The sequence below is a fragment of the Mustela lutreola genome, chromosome 13 (genome assembly GCF_030435805.1).
Source record: "Mustela lutreola isolate mMusLut2 chromosome 13, mMusLut2.pri, whole genome shotgun sequence".
Classification (NCBI taxonomy): Eukaryota; Metazoa; Chordata; class Mammalia; order Carnivora; family Mustelidae; genus Mustela; species Mustela lutreola.
In genome coordinates, this window is record NC_081302.1 from 86094085 (window position 1) to 86116195 (window position 22111).

The 22111-nt window shown below is 38.3% G+C and overlaps 1 protein-coding gene across 4 annotated transcripts in view; it reads left to right on the top strand.

Annotated features, from left to right (window-relative positions):
* Window positions 1-22111, top strand: part of ZMYM5 (zinc finger MYM-type containing 5) — a 76587-nt gene that overhangs the window by 50791 nt on the left and 3685 nt on the right. Inside the window, exon 8 of one of the 4 annotated variants that reach the window (XR_009346901.1) lies at window positions 17608-17776. The exons of 1 other annotated variant lie outside the window; for it this stretch is intronic. Coding sequence is in view for 2 of the 3 variants with exons in the window: in XM_059144147.1 (XP_059000130.1) it covers window positions 17608-17643 (36 nt within the window). In the remaining variant the exon portion in view is untranslated. Of the gene's footprint in view, window positions 1-620; window positions 1494-17607; window positions 18338-22111 lie in introns of those variants that run through there. 2 more of the 4 variants (XM_059144147.1, XM_059144150.1) reach the window with 2 other exon arrangements.

Sequence of the window (22111 nt, forward strand, 5' to 3'; positions counted from 1 at the left end):
AAAAGAAGAGAAAAAGAGAAAAAAGTCCCTGAACTAGAGGATATCTCAAAACAAACAAAAACCCTCCAAAACTGAAAGCAAATAAAACAAGAAATGGGCGGGGTGGGGGGGGGAATACCAAAAACACAGAACAGAAAATCTAAGAATCCTGGGACAGCTATGAAAGGTGTTAAAATGAGCAATAGGAAAACCAGAAGAAAAAGAAGAGAGAGAGAAACAGAAGAAAAGCTTGAAACTTTAATGTCTGAGAATTTTCTCAAAGTAATATCAAATACCAAACTACAAATCCACAAAGTTCTAAGAACATCAAGCAACCTGGGTGGCTCAGTCATTAAGCATTTGTCTTCAGCTGGGATCATGATCCCAGGGTCCTGGAACGTCCAGCTCCCTGCTCAGCGGGGAGCCTGCTGCTTCCTCTCCCACTCCCCCTGCTTGTGTTCCCTCTCTCACTGTGTCTCTCTCTGTCAAATAAATAAGTAAAATCTTTAAGAAAAATTCAGCTAGGCATATCATTTTGAAACTACAGAAAAAGTAAATAAAAATCTTGGAAGAAGAAAACAAACAGCCTGCCTATAGAGCAATAAAAATAACTTTGATGTTTGTTATTTCTTCTCCTCCAGAAGCCATGCAAGCAAGAAGAGAATGAGTGAAATATTTAAAATGTGGAGAGAAAAACCTCACCAGTATAGAATTCTGTATCCTGCAAAAATACCTTCAAAAAGTGAAGGAGAAATCAGCTTACTCAGACAAACAAAATTTGAGAGACTTTGTTTTAAGTAGTGCATTCATGTAAGAAATACGTGTGCTTTCCTCCATATAAGAAATGTTAAAAGCATGGTGCTTTAGGGCACTGGGGTGGCTCTGTCCATTAGGCATCTGCCTCTTGATTTCAGCTCAGGTCATGATCTCAGGTTCATGAGATTGAGTCCCTGTGTGGAGCTCTGTGCTCAGTAAAGAGTCTGCTTGAGATTATCTGCCACTTCCTCTGACCCTCCTCTGCTAAAATAAATTTTAAAAATCTTTTTTAAAAAATGTTAAAAGATGTTATTTATCTTTTTAATTTTTTGAAAAGATCTTATTTATTTATTTGACAGAGAGACAGCACAAGAAGGGGGAGCAGCAGGCAGAGGGAGATGCAGATTCCTCACAAAGCAGGTGGAGCTGGATGTGGGACTTGATCCCAGGACCACAGAATCATGACCTGAGCTGAAGGCAGCTGCTTAACCCACTAAGCCACCCAGGCGCCCCTATAGTTACCTTCTGATACCATACAAAGTTATTGTAGTATAATTGATTATATTCCCTATGCTATGCTTTATATCTCCACAATTTATTTTTTTATAACTTTAAGTTTGTTATTCTTAATCCAGCCCATTTCCAAACTCTCATCCCTTCTGGCAACTACCAATTTGTTCTCTGTATTTATGAATCTGTTTCTCTTCTTTGTTTCATTTGTTTGGATTTTTAGATTCCACACATAAGTGAAATCATACAATATCTGTCTTTCTATGTCTGACTTATTTCACTCAGCATAATACCCTCTAGGTACAACCCTGTGACAAATGGCAAGATTTCATTATTTTTTATGTCTGAGCAATATTCCATATCACATATAGCATATATAGTATCACGTATCAATAGAGTTTGTGTATGTGTGTATATAACATATATGATAATATATAATATATATTATATATATACACTGCATCTTCTTTATCCATTCATTGATCAACGGACATTGGGTTGCTTCCATATCTTGGTTATTGTTTTTTTTTTTTATATCTTGGTTATTTGAAATAATGCTACAATAAACATAGGAGTGCATGTATCTTTTTTCATTTAGATTCAATTAATTAACATATAAAGTATTACTGTTTCAAGGGTACAGGTCTGTGATTCATCAGTCTTACACAACACACATTGCTCACCACAACTCATACCCTCCCCAACATCTATCACCAGCTACCCATCCCCCCCACACCCCTTCCCTCTAGGAACCCTCTGTTTCCTAAGAGTCTTTTATGGTTTGTCTCTCTCTTTCTGGTTTCATCTTGTTTCATTTTTTCCTCTCTTGTCCTATGATCCTCTGCCTTGTTTCTTAAATTCCACATATCAGTAGATCATATGATAATTTGATTGACTCATTTCACTTGATATAATACCCTCTAGTCCCATCTACGTTGCTGTAAATGGCAAGATTTCTTTTTTTTTTTTTTTTATGGCTGCTGCATAGATACTTTTGAATTAGTGTTTTCACTTTCCTTGAGAAAATACCCAGAAAAGGAATTGCTGGATCATTTCTATTTTTAATTTTTTTTAAATATTTTATTTATTTGACAGAGAGAGATCACAATTAGGCAGAGCAGCAGAGAGAGAGGGGGAGGCAGGCTCCCTGCTGAGCAGAGGGCCAGATGTGGGGCTCTATCCCAGGCCTGTGAGATTATGACCTGACCCAAAGGCAGAGGCTTAACCCATTGAGCCACCCAAATGCCCTTTTTAAAATTTTTTTGAGGAAACTCCATATTATTTTCCATGGTGGCTACACTATTTCACATTCCCACCACCATGGTTCTCTTTTCTCCATGTTTTTACCAATACTTGCTACTTCTTGTTTTTTTTTTTTTTAAAGATTTTATTTATTTATTTGTCAGGGACAGAGGGAGAGAGAGCGAGCGAGCACAGGCAGACAGAGAGGCAGGCAGAGGCAGAGGGAGAAGCAGGCTCCCTGTGGAGCAAGGAGGACCCTGGGATCATGACCTGAGTCGAAGGCAGCCACTCAACCAACTGAGCCACCCAGGCATTCCTCTTTTTTTTTTTTTAAAAGATTTTATTTATCTGACACACACAGAGAGAGAGAGGGAACACAAGCAAGGGGAGTGGGAGAAGCAGGCTTCCCGGCAAGCAGGGAGCCCGATGTGGGCCTCCATCCCAGGTCCTGGGGATGGTGACCTGAACCAAAGGCAGATGCTTAAGGACTGCACCACCCAGGTGCCCTACTTCTTGTCTTTTTGATACTAGACATTCTGACAGGTGTGAAGTGGTATCTCATTGTGGTTTTGATTTGCATTTTCTTTGATGATTAGTGTTGTTGAACATCTTTTCATGTGTCTGTTGGCCATTTGCATGGCTTCTTTGGAAAAATGTCTATTCAGGTCCTCTGCCCGTTTGTAAATTGGATTGTTTGGGTTTTTGGTGTCAATTTGCATGAGTTCTTTATATATATATTATTTATCCTTATCTGATATATCACTTGCAAGTATCTTCCCATTCAATAAGTTGCTTTTTTGTTTCATTATGGTTTCCTTCATTGCACAAAAGCTTTTTAGTTGGAGGTAGTCCCAATTGTATTTGCATTTGTTTCCCTTGCCTGAGGAAACAGATCCCACAAATATCATAGAGATTACTGCCTATGTTTTCTTTTTTTTAAAAAAAATATTTTATTTGCTTATTTGAGAGAGAGACAGAGGGAGAGAGAGCACAGAGGGAGAGTGAGAGGAAGAAGCAGACTCTCCAGTGACCTGGGAGCCCAGTATGGGCCTCAATCCCAGGACCCTGGGATCATGACTTGAACCAATGACAGACGCCTAACTGACTAAGCCACCCAGGTGCCCCTGCCTATGTTTTCTTATAGAATATTTATACTTTCAAGTCTTTAATTTAGGTCCTTAATCCATTTTGAGTTTGTGCATACAGCTGTCCAGTTTTTCCAACACCATGTATTAAAGAAACTATCTGTTACCTATTATTTATTCTTGCCTCCTTTATTATAGGTTGATTGACCACATGTGGATTTGTTTCGGGGCTCTGCATTTTGTTCTATTGATCTATGCATCTATTTTTGTGCCAGTACCATATTGTTTTGATTACTGTAGCTTTGTAGTATAGTTTGAAATCTGTGGGTGGGATACATCTAGCTTTGTTGTTCTTTCAAAAGATTGCTTTGGGTATTTGGAGTCCAAACAACTTTTAGGATTATTTATTCTAGTTTTGTGTTTAATACCATTGGTATTTTGATAGGGATTGCATAGAATCTATAGATTGCTTTGGGTAGTATGGACATATTAACAATTTTAATTCTTCCAATCTGTGAGCATGGTATACCTCTCCATTTATTTGTATCATCTTTAATTTTTTTCATTAATGTCTTACAGTTTTCAAAGTATAGGTCTTTCATCCATCTAGTTAAATTTATTCCTAGGTATTTTACTCTTTTTGAGCAATTTTAAGTGAGATTATTTCCTTAATTTTTCTTTTTACTAGTTCATTATTAATGTATAGAAACATAACAGATTTCTATATATTAATTTTGTATCCTACAAATATACTGAACTCATTTATTAGATTTTGTATCTATTTTTTTTTCAAAGATTTTATTTATGTATTTGACAGACAGAGATCACAAGTAGGCAGAGAGGCAGGCAGAGAGAGAGGAAGGGAAGCAGACTCCCTGCCAAGCAGAAAGCCTGATGCAGGGCTCCATCCCAGGACCCGAAGGCAGAGGCTTTAACCCACTGAGCCACACAGGCACCCCTAGTTTTTGCATTTAAAAAAACACTTAAGGTTTGTCCTTCATTCCTTCCTTCCTTCCTTCTTCCCTCTGAAAGAGGGAAGAGGGGGAGAGGAAGAGAGAGAATCTTAAGCAGGCTTCACTCCCAGTGTAGAGCCTAAGGTGGGGCTTGATCTTATGACCCAGAGATCATGACCTAAGCTGAGATCCAGAGTCAGTTCCTTAACCGACTGACAGGTGTCCCTAAATATTTAGGATTTTCTGTATATAGAATGTCATCTTCAGATAGTGGCAGTTTTACTTCTTCCTTACCAATTTGGAATCTTTTTCTTTTCTGATACTTTGTCTAGGTCCTTCAGAGCTATCTTCAATAAAAGTGAGGAGAGTGAGGGGCACCTGGATGGCTTAGTTAGTTAAGCATCTGCCTTTGGATCAGGTCGTGATCCTAGAGTCCTGGGATTGAGCCCCGCATTGGGGGTCCATTCTCAGTGGGTGTCCTGCTTCTCCCTCTGCCTCCTGCCCTCCCTGCTTGTGCTCTTTCTCTGTCAAATGGATAAATAAAATCTTAAAAAAAAGAAGAAGAAGAAGAAGAAGAAAAGAGTGATGAGAGTGGGCATCCTTCTCTTATTCCTGATCTTAGAGGAAATGCTTTCACCTTTTCTCTGCTGAAAAGAGAGAGTTTATCATATATGGCTGCAATTTTTTTTTAAAGATTTTATTTATTTATTTGAGAGAGAGAAAACACAAGTGTGTAGAGGAACAGAGGGACAAGCCGACTCCCCACTGAGTGAGGAACCTGATTCAGGGCTTAGTCCTAGGGTTCTGAGATCATGGCCTGACTCAAAGGCATTTGATTAACTGACTGAACCACCTAGGTGCCCTTCATATATGACCTCTATTATGTTGAGGTATGTTTCCTCTACATTCACTTTGTTGAGAATTTTTATCATGAATGGATGTTGAAATTTGTCAGATTTTTTTTTCATCTGCTAAGATGATCATATGATTTTTTTATACTTTATTTTGTTTATATAATGAGTAACATTGACTGATTTTCTGATATTGACCCATGCTTGCACCCCTGGAATAAATTCCACCTGATCATGGGGAATGACCCTTTTCATGTATAGTTGAATTTGGTTTACTAATATTTTAGCATGTATTGTTGAGGATTTTTACATTTGTGTTCATCAGAGATACTGGCCTGTCGTTTTCTTTTTTGTAGTGTCTTTGTCTGGTTTTGGTATCAGAGTAATGCTTGTCTTGTAGAGTGAATTTGGAGGCATTCTTTCTTCTTCAATTTTTTGGAATAGTTTGAGAAGGATAGGTATCAACTCTTCTTTAAATGTTTGATAGAGTTCACCTATAAAGCATTTATCTCTGGGCTTTTGTTTGTTGGGAGCTTTTTGATTACTGATTCAATTACACTCCTAGTAATCAATCTGTTCAGATTTTGTATTTCTTTCAGATTCTTAGAAGATTGTATGTTTTTAGATATTTGTCTATTTTTTCTAGATTACCCAATTTGTTGGCATGTAATTTTTTTGTAGTTGTCTCCTATAATCCTTTGTATTTTCATGATGTTGGTTGTAACTCCTTCTCTCTCATGTCTGATTATATTTATTTAGGCCCTTTATCTTTTTCTCTTGATGAGTTTGGCTAAAGATTTATCAATTGTGTTTAGCTTTACAAAGAACCAGTTCTTAATTTTTTTTTAAGATTTTATATATTTACTTAAAAGAGAGTGAGAAAGAGCATGAGAGGAGAGAAGGTCAGAGGGAGAAGCAGACACCCCATGGAGGTGGAGCGTGATTCGGAACTGGATCCTGGAACTCAATCCTGGGACTCTAGGATCATGACCTGAGTGGAAGGCCGTTGCCTAACCAATTGAGCCACCTAGGCAACCCCCAGTTCTTAATTTCTTTGAACTTTTCTATTTTTTTACTTTTATTCTTTATGTGATTTTTTTTCCCAGTGTGATCTTCAGTATGCCTTCCTTATACTTTGGGCTTTGTTCTTCTTTTTCTAGTTCCTTGTAGGTGTAAGGATACATTATTTATTTGAGTTTCTCTTGTATCTTGAGGTAAACCTGTATTGCAATAAACTTTCCTCTTAGAACTACTTTTGCTGCATCCCTAAGATTTCTTGTTTTCCTGCATCCCAAATATTTTGAAATGTGTTTCCATTTTCCTTTGTTTCCATGTATTTTTTACTTCTTTGATTTCTTTGCTACTCCCTTGGTTGTTTAGTAGCATGATGTTTTGCCTCCAAATGTTTGTTTTTTTTTCCTTTTTTTTTTTTTCTAGTTTCATATCATTTTGGTCAGAAAAGATACTTGATATTATTTCAATCTTGTTAAATTTACCGAGACTAGTTTTGTGGCCAACATATGGTCTATCCTGGAGAATGTTCCTTATGCACATCAAAAGAATGTGTATATTGCTGGTTTGGGATAGAATGTTCTAAGTCCATATGGCCTAATATTCAAAGACATTTTTTCCTTATTAATTTTCTCTCTGGCTGATCCATTGATGTAGGTGGGGTGCCAAAGTTCCCTACCATCATATTACTGTTGATTTATACTTTTATGTCTGTTTATATTTGTTGTATATATTTACGTGCTTTCATGTTCTGTTTATAGAAGGTTATACATAAAGAAAGACAAAATTCTCTTACTGGATTGTACTCTCTTATTGGATTGATTGCTTTATCATTATGCAATGCCCTTCTTTTTCTCTTGTAGTCTTTGTTTTTTGTTTGTTTTTTTTCTTTTTCAAATTTTTATTTAAATCCTAGTTAGTTAACATAAATGTAATATTGGTTTCAGGAGTAGAATTTAGGGATTCATCCCTTACATATAAGACCTAGTGCTCAACACAAGTACCCTCCTTAATACGCATTACCCATTTGGCCCATCCCCTGCGCACCTCCCCTCCATCAACGCTCAGTTTGTTCTCTACAGTAAGAGTCTCTTATGGTGTGCTTCCCTCTCTTTTTTCCCCTTCCCATATGTTCATCTGTTTTGCTTCTTAAATTCCATATAGGAGTAAAATCATATGGTATTTGTGTCTTTTTTTTTTTAAAGATTGTATTTATTTATTTGACAGACAGAGATCACAAGTAGGCAAAGAGGCAGGCAGAGAGAGAGAGGGAAGCAGGCTCCCTGCCGAGCAGAGAGCCCGATGCGGGGCTCGATCCCAGGACCCTGGGATCATGACCTGAGCCGAAGGCAGAGGTTTAACCCACTGAGCCACCCAGGCGGCCCTGGTATTTGTCTTTATCTTATTTTGCTTAGCATAATATACTCTAGCTCCATCCACGTCATTCCAAATGGCAAGATTCCGTTATATATATATATACATATATATGTATATATATATCTCGTATCTTCTTTATCCATTCATTAGTCAATGGACATTTGGGCTCTTTCCATAATTTGGCTATTGTTGATAATTCTACTATAAACATATAAACATTGGGGGGCATGTGCTCCTTCAAATCAATATTTTTGTATTCTTTGGGTAAAAACCTCATAGTGAAATTGCTGGGTTGTAGGGTAGTTCTACTTTTTACTTTTTGAGGATCCTCCATACTGTTTTCCAGAGTGGCTACACCAGTTTGCATTTCTACCAACAATGCAAGACGGTTCCCCCTTCCCCACATCCTTGCCAGCCTCTATTGTTTCCTATATTGTTAATTTTAGCCATTCTGACAGATGTGAAGTGGTATCTCATCATGGTTTTGATTTGTATTTCCTGATGATGAGTGATGTTGAGCCTCTTTTCATGTGTCTGTTGGCCCTCTGGATGTCTTATTTGGAAAAATGTCTATTCATGTCTTCTGCCCATTTCTTAAAGGAATTATTTGGTTTTTAAGTGATGAGTTTGATACATTTTTTTAAAAAGATTTCATTTATTCATTTGACAGAGAGAGGCAGAGGGGCAGGCAGAGAGAGAGAGGAGGAAGCAGGCTCCCTGCCAAGCAGAGAGCCCAATACAGGACTCATCCCAGCATCCTGAGATCATGACCTAAACTGAAGGCAGAGGTTGAACCCACTGAGCCACCCAGGTGCCCTTGATACTTTTTAAAAATAGATTTTGGGTACCTACCCTTTATCAGATATGTCATTTTCAAATATCTTCTCCCATTCCGTAGACTGCCTTTTGTTTTGTTGATTTTTTTCTTTCTTAAAAATTAATTAGTTAATTTATTTTTTATTTTTTATAAACATATAATGTATTTTTTAAAAATATTTTATTTATTTATTTGACAGAGAGATCACAAGTAGGCAGAGAGGCAGGCAGAGAGAGAGGAAGGGAAGCAGGCCCCCTGCTGAGCAGAGAGCCCGATGCGAGACTTGATCCCAGGACTCTGAGATCATGACCTGAGCCAAAGGCAGCGGCTTAACCCACTGAGTCACCCAGGCGCCCAACATATAATGTATTTTTATCCCCAGGGGTACAGGTCTGTGAATCACCAGGTTTACACACTTCACAGCACTCACCATAGCACATACCCTCCCCAATGTCCATAACCCCACTCCCCTCTCCCAACCCCCCTCCCCCCAGCAACCCTCAGTTTGTTTTGTGAGATTGAGAGTCACTTATGGTTTGTCTCCCTCCCAATCCCATCTTGTTTCATTGATTCTTTTCCTATCCCCTTAACCCCCCCCCCCCATGTTGCATCTCCACTTCCTCATATCAGGGAGATCATATGATAGTTGTCTTTCTCTCATAGACTTATTTCGCTAAGCATGATACCCTCTAGTTCCATCCATGTCGTCACAAGTGGCAATATTTCTTTTTTTTTTTTTTTAGATTTTGTTTATTTATTTGGCAGACAGAGATCACAAGTAGGCAGAGAGGCAGGCAGAGAGAAAGAGAGAGGAGGAAGCAGGCTCCCTGCTGAGCAGAGAGCCTGATACAGGACTTGATCCTAGGACCCTGAGATCATGACCTGAGCCAAAGGCAGAGGCTTTAACCCCCTGAGCCACCCAGGCGCCCCAAGATTTCATTTCTTTTGATGGCTGCATAGTATTCCATTGTGTATATATACCACATCTTCTTTATCCATTTATCTGTTGATGGACATTTAAGTTCTTTCCATAGTTTGGCTATTGTAGACATTGCTGCTATAAACATGCAGGTGCACGTGCCCCTTCGGGTCACTACGTTTGTATCTTTAGGGTAAATACTCAGTAGTGCAATTGGTGGGTCATAGGGTAGCTCTATTTTCAACATTTTGAGGAGCCTCCATGCTGTTTTCCAGAGCAGTTGCACCAGCTTGCATTCCACCAACAGTGTAGGAGGGTTCCCCTTTCTCTGCATCCTTGCCAGCATCTGTCATTTCCTGACTTGTTGAATTTATTTATTTATTTTTAAAAAGATTTTATTTATTTATTTGACAGAGATCACAAGTAGGCAGAGAGGCAGGCAGAGAGAGAGAGAGAGAGAGAGAGAGAGAGAGGGAAGCAGGCTTCCTGCGGAGCAGGGAGCCCGATGCAGGGCTCGATCCCAGGACCCCAAGACCATGACCCGAGCCAAAGGCAGCAGCCCAAACCACTGAGCCACCCAGGCGCCCCATGACTTGTTGAATTTAGTCATTCTGACTGGTGTGAGATTGTATCTCATTGTGGTTTTGATTTGTATTTCCCTGATGTCGAGTGATGTGGAGCACTTTTTCATGTGTCTGTTGGCCATCTGGATGTCTTCTTTGCAGAAATGTCTGTTCATGTCTTCTGCCCATTTCTTGATTGGATTATTTGTTCTTTGGGTGTTGAGTTTGCTAAGTTCTTTATAGATTTTGGACACTAGTCCTTTATCTGATATGTCGATTGCAAATATCTTCTCTCATTCTGTCAGTTGTCTTTTGGTTTTGTTAACTGTTTCCTTTGCTGTGCAAAAGCTTTTGATCTTGATGAAATCCCAATAGTTCATTTTGGCCCTTGCTTCCCTTGCCTTTGGAGATGTTCCTAGGAAGACGTTGCTGCGGCTGAGGTGGAAGAGGTTGCTGCCTGCGTTCTCCTCAAGGATTTTGATGGATTCCTTTCTCACATTGAGGTCCTTCATCCATTTTGAGTCTATTTTCGTGTGTGGTGTAAGGAAATGGTCCAATTTCATTTTTCTGCATGTGGCTGGCTGTCCAATTTTCCCAACACCATTTATTGAAGAGGCTGTCTTTTTTCCTTTGGACATTCTTTCCTGCTTTGTTGAAGATTACTTGAGCATAGAGTTGAGGGTCTATTTCTGGGCTCTCTATTCTGTTCCATTGATCTATGTGTCTGTTTTTGTGCCATTACCATACTGTCTTGGTGACTATACCTTTGTAATATAGCTTGAAGTCCAGAACTGTGATGCCTCCAGCTTTGTTTTCCTTTTTCAAATTTGCTTTGGCTTTTGTGGTTCTATACAACTTTTAGAATTGTTTGTTTTGGTTCTGTGAAAAATACTGTTGGTGTTTTGATAAGGATTTCATTAAAAGTGTAGGTTGCTTTGGGTAGGATAAACATTTTAACAATGCTTGTTCAGCCAATCCATGAGTATGGAATGTTTTCCCGTTTCTTTGTGTCCTTTTCAATTTTTTTCATAAGTTTTCTATAGTTTTCAGAAGACAGTTCATTTACCTATGATTAGGTTTCTTCCAAGGTATCTTATGGTTTTTTGATGCAATTATAAATGGAATTGATTCCTTGTTTTCTTTTTCTGTGGCTTCAGTATTGCTGTATAGAAATGCAACAGATTTCTGTATATTGATTTTATATCCTGCGACTTTACTAAATGCATGTATTAGTTCTAGCAAATTTTTGATAGAGTCTTTCTGGTTTTCTACATAGAGTATCATGTCATCTGCAAATAGTGAAAGTTTGTTTTCTTCCTTGCTGATTTGGATGGCTTTTATTTTGATTGTTGTGACTATAACTTCCAGTACTATATTAAATAACAATGGTGAGGGTGGACGTCTCTGTTTTTTGTTCCTGACAGTGAAAGAAAAACTCTCAGTTTTTTCCCCATTGAGGATATTAGCTGTGGGTCTTTTATATATGGCATTTATGACATTGAGGTATGGTCCTTTTATCCTTACTTTGTTAAGGGTTTTGTCAACAATGGATGCTGTACTTGGTCAAATGCTTTTTCTGCATCTACTGAGAGGATCATATGGCTCTTTATTTTATTAATGTGGTATATCACATTGATTGATTTGCAGATATTGAACCACCCCTTCAGTCCAGGAATAAATCCCACTTGATCATAGTGAATAGTTCTTTAAATGTACTGTTGGATTCATTTTGCTAGTATCCTGTTGAGAATTTTTACATCCACGTTCATCATGGATATTGGCCTATAATTCTTTTTAGTGGGGTCACCTTCTGGTTTTAGAATTTAGATAATGCTGGCCTCTTAGAATGAGTTTGGAACTTTTCATTCCATTTCTATTTTTTGGAACAGTTTGATAAGAAAACTTTTTTTTTTAAGATTTTATTTATTTATTTGTTAGAGAGAGAGAGGGAGAGCACAACAGGCAGAGTGGCAAGCAGAGGCAGAGAGAGAAGCAGGCTCCCTGCTGGACAAGGAGCCCAGTGTGGGACTCAATCCCAGGACGCTGGGATCATGACCTGAGCTGAAGGCAGCGAGGCTTAACCCGCTGAGCCACCCAGGTGTCCCAATAAGAATAAGTATTATCTCTTCTCTAAATTTCTGGTACAATTGCCCTGGGAAGCCATGTGGGTCTGGACTTTGGTTTTTTGGAGATTTTTTTTTTATTACTGATTCAGTTTCTTTTGCTGGTTATGGGTCTGTACAAGATTTCTTTCTGTTTCAGCTTTGGTGTTTGCATGTTTCTAAGAATTTATCCATTTCTTCCAAATTATCCAATTTGTCGGCATATAATTTTTCATAATATTCTCTTATAATTGTTTGTATTTCTATGGTGTTGGTTGTGATCTCTTCTCTTTCATTCATGATTTTATTTATTTGGGTCTTTTCTCTTTTCATATTGATAAATCTAGCTAGAGCTTTATCAATTTTACTAATTCTTTTCAAGAACCACCTCTTAGTTTCATTGAGCTATTCTACTGTATTTTTTTTTGTTTCTATATAATTTATTTCTGCTCTAGTCTTTATTATTTCCCTTCTTCTCCTGGCTTCAGGATTTATTTGTTATCCCTTTTCTTGTTCCTTAGTTGTAAGTCTAGGTTATGTATTTGAGACTTTCCTTGGTTTTTGAGGTAGGCTTGTATTGCTATGTACTTCCCTCTTGCGACCACTTTTACTGCATCCCAAAGGTTCTGGACTATCATGTTTTCATTTTCATTTGCTTCCATGTTTTTTTTTTTAATTTCATATTTAATTTCCTGGTTAACCCATTCATTCTTTACTGAGGTATTCTTTAACCTGCATGTATTTGTGGTCTATCCAAATTTTTTGTGGTTGACTTCAAGTTTCATAGAGCTGTGGTCTGAAAATATGTATGGTATGATCTCAGTCTTTTTGATTGTTGCTGGATCAACACAATCAGGCATACTTGTTGAGAGCTGATTTGTGACCCAGCATGTGATCTATTCTGGAGAAAGTTCCATGTGCATTCAAAAAGAATGAGTCTTCTGCTGGTTTAGGATGAAATGTTCTGAATATATCTGTTAAGTCCATCTGGTCCAGTGTCTTACTGAAAGCCATTGTTTCCTTTTTGATTTTCTGCTTTGATGATCTTTCTGTTGCAATAAGTGGGGGTGTTAAAATCCCCTGGTATTATTGTATTATTATCAATTAATTTCTTTATGTTTGTTACTAACTGATTTATATATTTGGGTGCTCCCAAGTTGGGGACATAAATATTTACAATTGTTAGATCTTCTTTTTGGATAGACCTCTTTATTATGATACAGTGTCCTTCTTCATCTCTTGTTACAGTCTGGTTTAAAGTCTAGTTCCTCTGAGGGGAGCCTGGGTGGCTTAGTCAGTTAGGTGTCTGCCTTCAGCTCAGGTCATGATCTCACAGTCAGAGGACTGAGTCCTGTATTGGGCTCCCTGCTCAGCTGGAAGTCTACTTCTCCCTCTTCCTCTGCCCCCAACTCCCCACTTGTGCTTGCTCTCTCTCTCTCTCTCTCAAATAAATAAAATCTTTTTTTTTTAATCTTTTTTTTTTTTTAAGTCTACTTTCTTCCATATAAATATGTCTACTCTGGCTTTCTTTTGATGCCCACTAGCATGATGTTGTCATAGAGGTCCCTTACCTACTCTAACTGTTAAAATTCCCTTTTGTTTTTGCTGTTCAGTTTGAAAGATTTCCACTATCCTGTCTTTTAGATCATTGCTATATTCTTCTGCATTCTCTAATTTACTATTGGCTCCTCTAGTGTATTTTTAATTTCATTTATTGTATTCATCAGCTCTGATTAGTTCTTTTTTTTTTTTTTTTTTTTAAGATTTTATTTATTTATTTGACAGAGAGAAATCACAAGTAGGCAGAGAGGCAGGCAGAGAGAGAGAGAGAGGAGGAAGCAGGCTCCCTGCTGAGCAGTGAGCCCGATGCGGGACTCGATCCCAGGACCCTGAGATCATGACCTGAGCCGAAGGCAGCGGCTTAACCACTGAGCCACCCAGGCGCCCCTGATTAGTTCTTTTTAATATTTTCTATCTCTTTGCTAAAGTTCTCACTGAGTTCATCCACTCTTCTTCCAAGTTCAGTGATCATCTTTATGACCATTACTTTGAAATGTTTATCAGGTAGATTGCTTACCTCTGTTTTTGCTTAGTTCCTTTTCTGAGATTTTGTCTTATTCTTTTGTTTAGAACATATTTTTTTTTAAAAGATTTATGTATTAACTTATTTGACAGAGAGAGATCACAAGTAGGCAGAGAGTCAGGCAGAGAGAGGGAGGGAAGCAGGCTCCCCGCCGAGCAGAGAGCCCGATTCGGGCCTTAATCCCAGGACACTGAGATCATGACCCGAGCCAAAGCAGAGACTTAACCCATTGAGCGACCGAGGCACCTTGGAACATATTTCTCTGTCTCCTCTTATTGTATGACTCTGTGTTTTTCTCTATGTATTAAGTAGGTCAACTATGTCTCCTGACCTTGAAAGTAGTGCCTTATGTGGAACGTACAATTTCCCCTGGCTTCCAGAACCAGGCACTCCAGTGATGTTCCATGTATGAATTGCATGTACCCTACTATTGTGCTTGGGCCATGACTGCAGCAGATGCAGTGGTGGGCAGGACTGACTGTGAGGTCTGGCCATGACTGGCATGGGTGTCCTGTTGGGCCAGGGTGGCCTTCCTTCTGTGAGAGCAGGAATTGCTTTGGAGGGGTGGTGTTCCCTGGTGAGGTGCCCACTGGGTGTGGCAGAGCAAAAACTGCTTTTTTTTTTTTTTTTTTTTTGTCAGACAGAGATCACAAGCAGGGAGAGAGGCAGGCAGAGAGAGAGGAGGAAGCAGGCTCCCCACTGAACAGAGAGCCTGATGCAGGGCTCAATCCCAGGACTCTGGGATCATGACCCGAGCCGAAGGCAGAGGCTTTAATCCACTGAGCCACCCAGGTGCCCCCAAAAACGGCTTTTTGAGGGGTGTTAGTATGTTAGATGTAAAGTGTCAGAACTGATCTTCATCAGCTTGATGTCAAGTAGGCTGAAAGAGGGCAAGAAAAAATGGCACCCATAAGCTTTCTGTTCCCAGAGAAAATTTCTACAGATCTCTGTGCCAGTGGCACATGCCCTAAAATTAGTTTTAATAAGTCTTCACTTTTGGCCCAGGCTCTTTTCACACTACTGCCTCTGTGTTGGGTCTCGGAGGGGGTGAGATTGTGTGCAAGACCTTTAAGAGTAGAGTTTTGGTTTCCTCTAGGCCTCTGGCTCTCCTGGGGTTAAGCCCCGTTCATTTTTCTAGCCAGACATTATGGGAACTCATCTAGCTGGTTCGGATCCCCCAGGGCAGCGATTACCCAATGTGAAGCTTGAACTCTCACTCCTCAGGAAATACCCTTGTGCCAGTGACATGCCTCCTGCTTATGGGTTGCCATGGCAGGGTTTTGGTTCCTGATTAGGCAGTGTATTTGCCCCTCCAATGCTTTGGTTTTTTTGTTTATATCTTCAACCATGGAAGAACTGTTCTGCTAGTTTTCAGGTTGTTCCCAGAGAGAGTTTCACTATATAGAGTCACAGCCCTGCTGTGTCCATGGGAGGAGGTGACCTCAGGATCTTACTACTCTGCCACCTCCCATTTTTCTAGGAATTCCATATTTATAAAGGGGTCATTTTCCCCAAGAAGACATAAAAAACTTTAACTTTTAATATGCCTAACAACAGAGCATCAAAATACATGATGGATAGAACTCCATGGAGAACTAGATGAATCTGCAATTACAGTTGGAAATTTCAATAATTTATCGGAAGTGGATTTATCAAAAGTGGATGGATCCATCAGGCAGAAAATCAGTAATGACATAGTTGAACTTAATAATACCATCATTCAACTGGATATAATTGACATCAGTAGACTACTCCATCCAACAATAGCAGAATACACATTCTTCTTAAGATCACGTGGACTGTGGGGTGCCTAGGTGGCTCAAGTCAGTTGAGTATCTGACTCTTGATTTCAGTTCAGGTCATGATCTCAGGGTTGTGAGATCAAGCCACGTGTCAGGCTCTGTGCTAGGGGTGGAGCCTGTTTGGGATTCTTTTTCTCCCTCTCCTTCGTCCCTACCTCTTTCTGAAAAAAAAAAAAAAAAAAAAAAAAAAGATCACAGGAACCATTCACCAATATTGATCACATTGTTGGTCATAAAATATACATTAAAAAATTTAAAAGAATAAAAACTGTAGAGGCAGGCAGAGAGAGAGGAAGGGAAGCAAGCTCCCTGCTGAGCAGAGTGACCTGAGCTGAAGGCAGAGGCTTTAAACCACTGAGCCACCCAGGCACCCCTAAATAGTATACTTCTAAATAACACATGGGTGAAAGAAGAAATCTCAAGAGAAATTTAAAAATATTTGAACTAAGGGAACATGAAAATGCAACTTGCCAAAATTTCTGGGATACAGTAAAAACAGTGCTTAGAGAAACATTTATAGTGTTGAATGCATATATTTAAAAAATCTAATATAATCATCTAAGTTTCCATGTTAGAAAACTAGAAAGACAAAAGCAAATTAAATCCAAAGTTAGCAGAAGAAAAGAAATAAGAATTAGAGTAGAAATCAATTAAATTGAAAAGCAGGTATTAGAGAAAATCAATAAAACCAAAAATTAGTTCATTGAGAAGATACATCAAATCAATATGTCTCGGGGTGCCTGGGTGGCTCAGTGGGTTAAGCCGCTGCCTTAGGCTCAGGTCATGATCTCAGGGTCTTGGGATCGAGTCCCACATCGGGCTCTCTGCTCAGCAGGGGGCCTGCTTCCCTTCCTCTCTCTCTCTGCCTGCCTCTCTGCCTACTTGTCCTACTTGTGATGTCTCTCTGTCAAATAAATAAATAAAATCTTTAAAAAAATCAATAAGTCTCTAGTTAAGCTAACTAAGAAAAAAGATAAAGGACACAAATTACTAATATCACAAATGAAAGAGGGGATATCTTTACAGATTCTATGGATATTAAAAGGATAATGAAGATATACTGTGAACCCCTCTATGCCCACATATTTGATAGCCCAGATGAAATGAACTAATTCCTGGAAAGACACAGTCTGCCAAAAATCACAGAAACACTACTGGACAATCTGAATAGTCCTGTATCTTTTAAAATAGATTTAATCATTAGTTAATAACTTTCCAAAACAAAAAGCACTGATCCCAGTTAGGTTCAGTGGTGAATTCTGCGATATGTTTAAGGAATAAGTTACACCAATTCTCTATAATCTCAGTTATATCAATTCTCTATAATCTCTATAATCTCATGAGGCCTGCATTACCTTAATTCCCAAACTAGAGAAAGACATTGCAAGGAAAAAAAAAAAAACACTACAAATCAATAATTCACAGGAACATAGCTGCAAACTTTCTCAACAAAATATTATCAAATTTAATCTAACAATATGTAAAGCAAGTGGTACATTGCAATCAAGTGGGTCTATTTTTTTTTCAAGATTTTATTTATTTATTTATTTGACAGAGAGAGAGAGAGCACAAGCAGGGGGAGCAGCAGAGTGAGAAGCAGACTCCCTGCTGAGCAGGAAGCTACATGCCAGGCTCAATCCCACCCCTAGGACCACCACCCAAGCTGAAGGCAGATGCCCAACCGACTGAGCCACTCAGTTGCCTGAATCAAGGGGGTTTATCTCAGGTATGCATAGCTGGTCAACATTCAAAAATCAATTAATGTAATTCATTGCATCAAAAATTCAAAGAAGAAAAATCACATGGTCTTATCAATAGATGCAGAAAAAGCTATTTGACAAAATCCAACACTCATTTATTATAAAAACTCTCAGTAAACTAGTAATTGATGGTAACCTCCTCAGTATGAGAAAAATATCTATAAGAAACCTACAGCTAACATCATACTTTATGTTAAGAATCTCAAAGCTTTCCTAGTAAAGTCAGGAACAAGACAAGGATATCGTCCTTCTCCACCGCCATTCAACATTGTTCTAGAAGTCCTAAATAATGCAATAAGATAGGAAAAGTAAATATAAGATATGGATATTGGGAAAGAAGAGATAAAACTATCTTTGTATGCAGATAAAATGATTGTGTATGTAGAATATCTGAAAGAATTGACAAAAAAACTAATAAACAATCATAGCAAGGTTGTAGGATATAAGGCTAATTTTCAAAAGCCCATTACTTTTTTATGTACCAGAATGATGAAGTGGAATTTGCAATAAAAAATACAATACCAGGAGCCTGGGTGGCTCTGTCAGTTGTGTGTCTGCCTTCGGATTAGGTTGTGGTTCTGGGGTCCTGGGATAAAGCCTCACGTTGGGGGGAGGGTCTCTGCTCAGCGGGGAGTCAGCTTGTCTTCTCCCTCTGTCCTCCCCTTGCCCCATTCATGCTCGCTCTCCCTTTCTCACATGCTCGCTCTCTTTCAGATAAATAAAATTTTTTTAAAGATACAATACCAACAGCAAAGGCAGTCTTAAGGGGGAAATACAAAGTCATCCAAGCCTCCCTCAAAAAAAAACCTGAAAAATCCAGAATACAGCTGTCTTTACACCTTAAAGAACTGGAGAATTAACAACAAATTAAGCCAACTCCACACACAAAAAGGGAAATAATCAAGATTAAAGCAGAGATCAGTGAGGTAGAAACTAGAGATACAATAGAACACACCAATGAAACTAGAAGCTGGTTTTTTGAAAGAATCAGTAAGATCAATAAACCATTGGCCAAACTAATTCAAAAGAAAAGAGAGAAGACCCAAATTAATAAAATTATGAATGAAAAGGGAGAGACACAACTAACACTAAGGAAATAGAAACAATCATCAGAAATTATTATCAACAGTTAAATGCCAATAAGTTAAGCAACCTAGATGAAATGGATGCATTGCTAGAAAACTATAAAATTCCAAAACTGAATCAGGATGAAACTGACAACCTGAATAGACCAATATCTAGTAACAAGATTGAAACAGTGATCAAAAACCTCCCAAAAAACAAGAGCCCAGGACCTGACGGATTCCCTGGGGAATTCTACCAAACTTTCAAAGAAGAAATAACACATATTCTCCTGAAGCTGTTTCAAAAAGTTGAAGCAGAATGCAAACTTTCAGACTCTCTTTATGAAGCCAACATTACGCTGATCCTCAACCCAGGCAAAGATCCCACCAAAAAGGAGAATTTCGGACCAATTATCACTGAAGAATATGGATGTTAAGATTCTCAACAAGATCCTAGCTAATAGGATCCAACAGTACATTAAAAACATTATCCACCATGATTAGGTGGGATTTATCTCTGGGTTGCAATGATGGTTCAACATTCGCAAATCAATCAATGTGATAGGACAAATTAATAAGGGAAGAGAGAAGAACCACAGGGTCCTCTTGATTCATGCAGAAAAAGCATTTGACAAAATCCAGCATCTGTTCCTGATTAAAACGCTTCAACGTTTAGGGATGGGGGAACATTCCTCAACTTCATCAAATCTATCTGTGAGAAACCCACAGCAAATATCATCCTCAATGAAAAAGCTGACAGCCTTCCCTTTGAGATCAGGAACACGACAAGGATGCCCACTCTCACCACTCTTGTTCAACATAGTATTAGAAGTCCTAACGACAGCAATCAGACAACAAGAGAAATAAAAGATATTCAAATTGTCAAAGAAGTCATCAAACTCTCTCTTCGTAGATGATATGATACTTTATATGGAAAACCCAAAAGACTCCACCACGAAACTACTAGAACTCATACAGCAATTCAGAATGTGACAGGATACAAAAATCAATGTACAGAAATCGGTTGCTTTCTTATACACTAACAATGAAAATACAGAAAGGGAAATTAGAGAATCGATTCCATTTACTATAGCACCAAGAAGTATAAGATACCTGGGAATAAACCTAACCAAAGAGGTAAATGATCTGTACTTAAGAACTATAGAACACTCATGAAAGAAATTGAAGAAGACACAAAAAGATGAAAGACCATCCCATGCTCATGGATCAGAAGAAAAACATTGTTAAAATGTCTATATTGCCTAGAGCAATCTACACTTTTAATGCCATTCTGATCAAAATTCCATTAGCATTTTTCAAAGAGGTGGAGCAAATAATCCTAAAATTTGTATGGAATCAGAAGAGACCCCCAATTGTTACGGAAATGAAAAAGAAAAACAAAACTGGGGGCATCATGTTGCCCGATTTCAAGCTTTACTACAAAGCTGTGATCACCAAGACAGCATGGTACTGGCATCAAAACAGACACATAGACCAGTGGAACAGAGTAGAGAGCCCTAATATAGACCCTCAACTCTATGGTCAAATCTTCAACAAAGCAGGAAAAAATATACAGTGGAAAAAAGACAGTCTCTTCAATAAATAGTGTATTTTTGATATGTACAAACTGCTTCTTAAGTTTATAAGGAGAGGAAGAAGACCCTGAATAGCCAATACAATATTGAAGGAAAAGAACAGTTGGAGGACTAACGGTACCCAACTTTAAGACTTACTATTAAGTCACACTAATCAAAACAATACTGTATTAGAGAAAGAGTAGACAAATAGATCAATGAAACAGAATAGAGAGTCCTGAAATAGGCCATCATAAGTAAAGATCAACCAATCGGCTGGCAAAGAACAAAGGCAATATATGGAACAAGACTGTCTTTTCAATAATGGTGCTGGAATCATTTAATATGTGAATGGGCATTCAATATATGAATGGTCATTCACATTCAATATTAATATGTGAATGGTCATTCACATATTAAAAAAGAGGGAGAGAGAGAATCTATACACAAACCTTACAACCTTCATAGAAATTAATTCAAAAGGGATCATACACCTAAATGTAAAACACAAAACTTTAAAAATCCTAGAAGAAAAATTGAAGAAAATTTAAATGACTTTTGATTTGGTAATGACTTTTTATTATTTATTTTTAAAGATTTTATGTATTCATTTGATGGAGAGTGAGAGCAAGCACAAGTAAAGGGAGTGGCGGAGTGAGAGGGAGAACCAGGCTCCCTACCAACTAGGGAGCTTGATGTGAGACTTGACTCCAGGACCCTGGGATCATGAGCTGTGCCAAAGGCAGATGCTTAGTTGGCTGAGGCACCTAGGCAACCCATGGTGATGACTTCTTATATATAACACCATAGGTATGATTTATGAGAGAAAGAACTGATAATCTGAACTTCATTAAAATGAAAAACTTCTGCTCTGCAAAATACAGTCATGAGAATAAAAAGACAAGCGCATAGGTTGCAAGAAAATGTTTGCCAAAGACATTTCATAAAGGACTGTTACCAAAGTATACAAGCAACTCTTAAAACTCAACAATAACAATCTGATTAAGAAAGGGGCCAATAGCTTTAACAGACACCTCAGAAAAGACATATAAATGGCAAATGAGCATAAGAAGAGATGTTCCATATGGTATATTATCTGCAAAATGCAAACTAAAAAATTTAGGTATCACTATACCATAACAGAATGGTCAGAATCTAGAACAGTGACAACTCCAAATGCTGGCAAATGTGTAGAGCAACAGGAACACTCATTCATTGCTGGTGGGAATGCAGAGTGGTATAGCCACTTTGGAAGACAATTTGTCAGCTTCTTAAATGCTAAACATAATCTTACTGTAAAATCCAGCTATCTCACTGCTAGCTATTTACCCAAAGGAGTTGAAAACTTATATCCATACAAAAACCTGCACACAAATGTTTATAGCAGCTTCATTTATAACTGCCAAACTTGGAAACAACCAAGATGTCCTTCAGTAAGTGAATGGATAAATTGACTGTGGTACATCCAGACAATGGAATATTATTCAATATTACGAAGAAATGAGCTACTGAGCCATGAAAAGACAGAGGAATCTTAAATGCATATTACTAAGTGAAAGAAGTCAGTCTAAAAAGGCTACATACTATATGATTCCAATTATATGACATTCTAGAAAAGGTAAAACTATGGAGACAATAAAAACTTCAGTGATCTCCAGAGGTT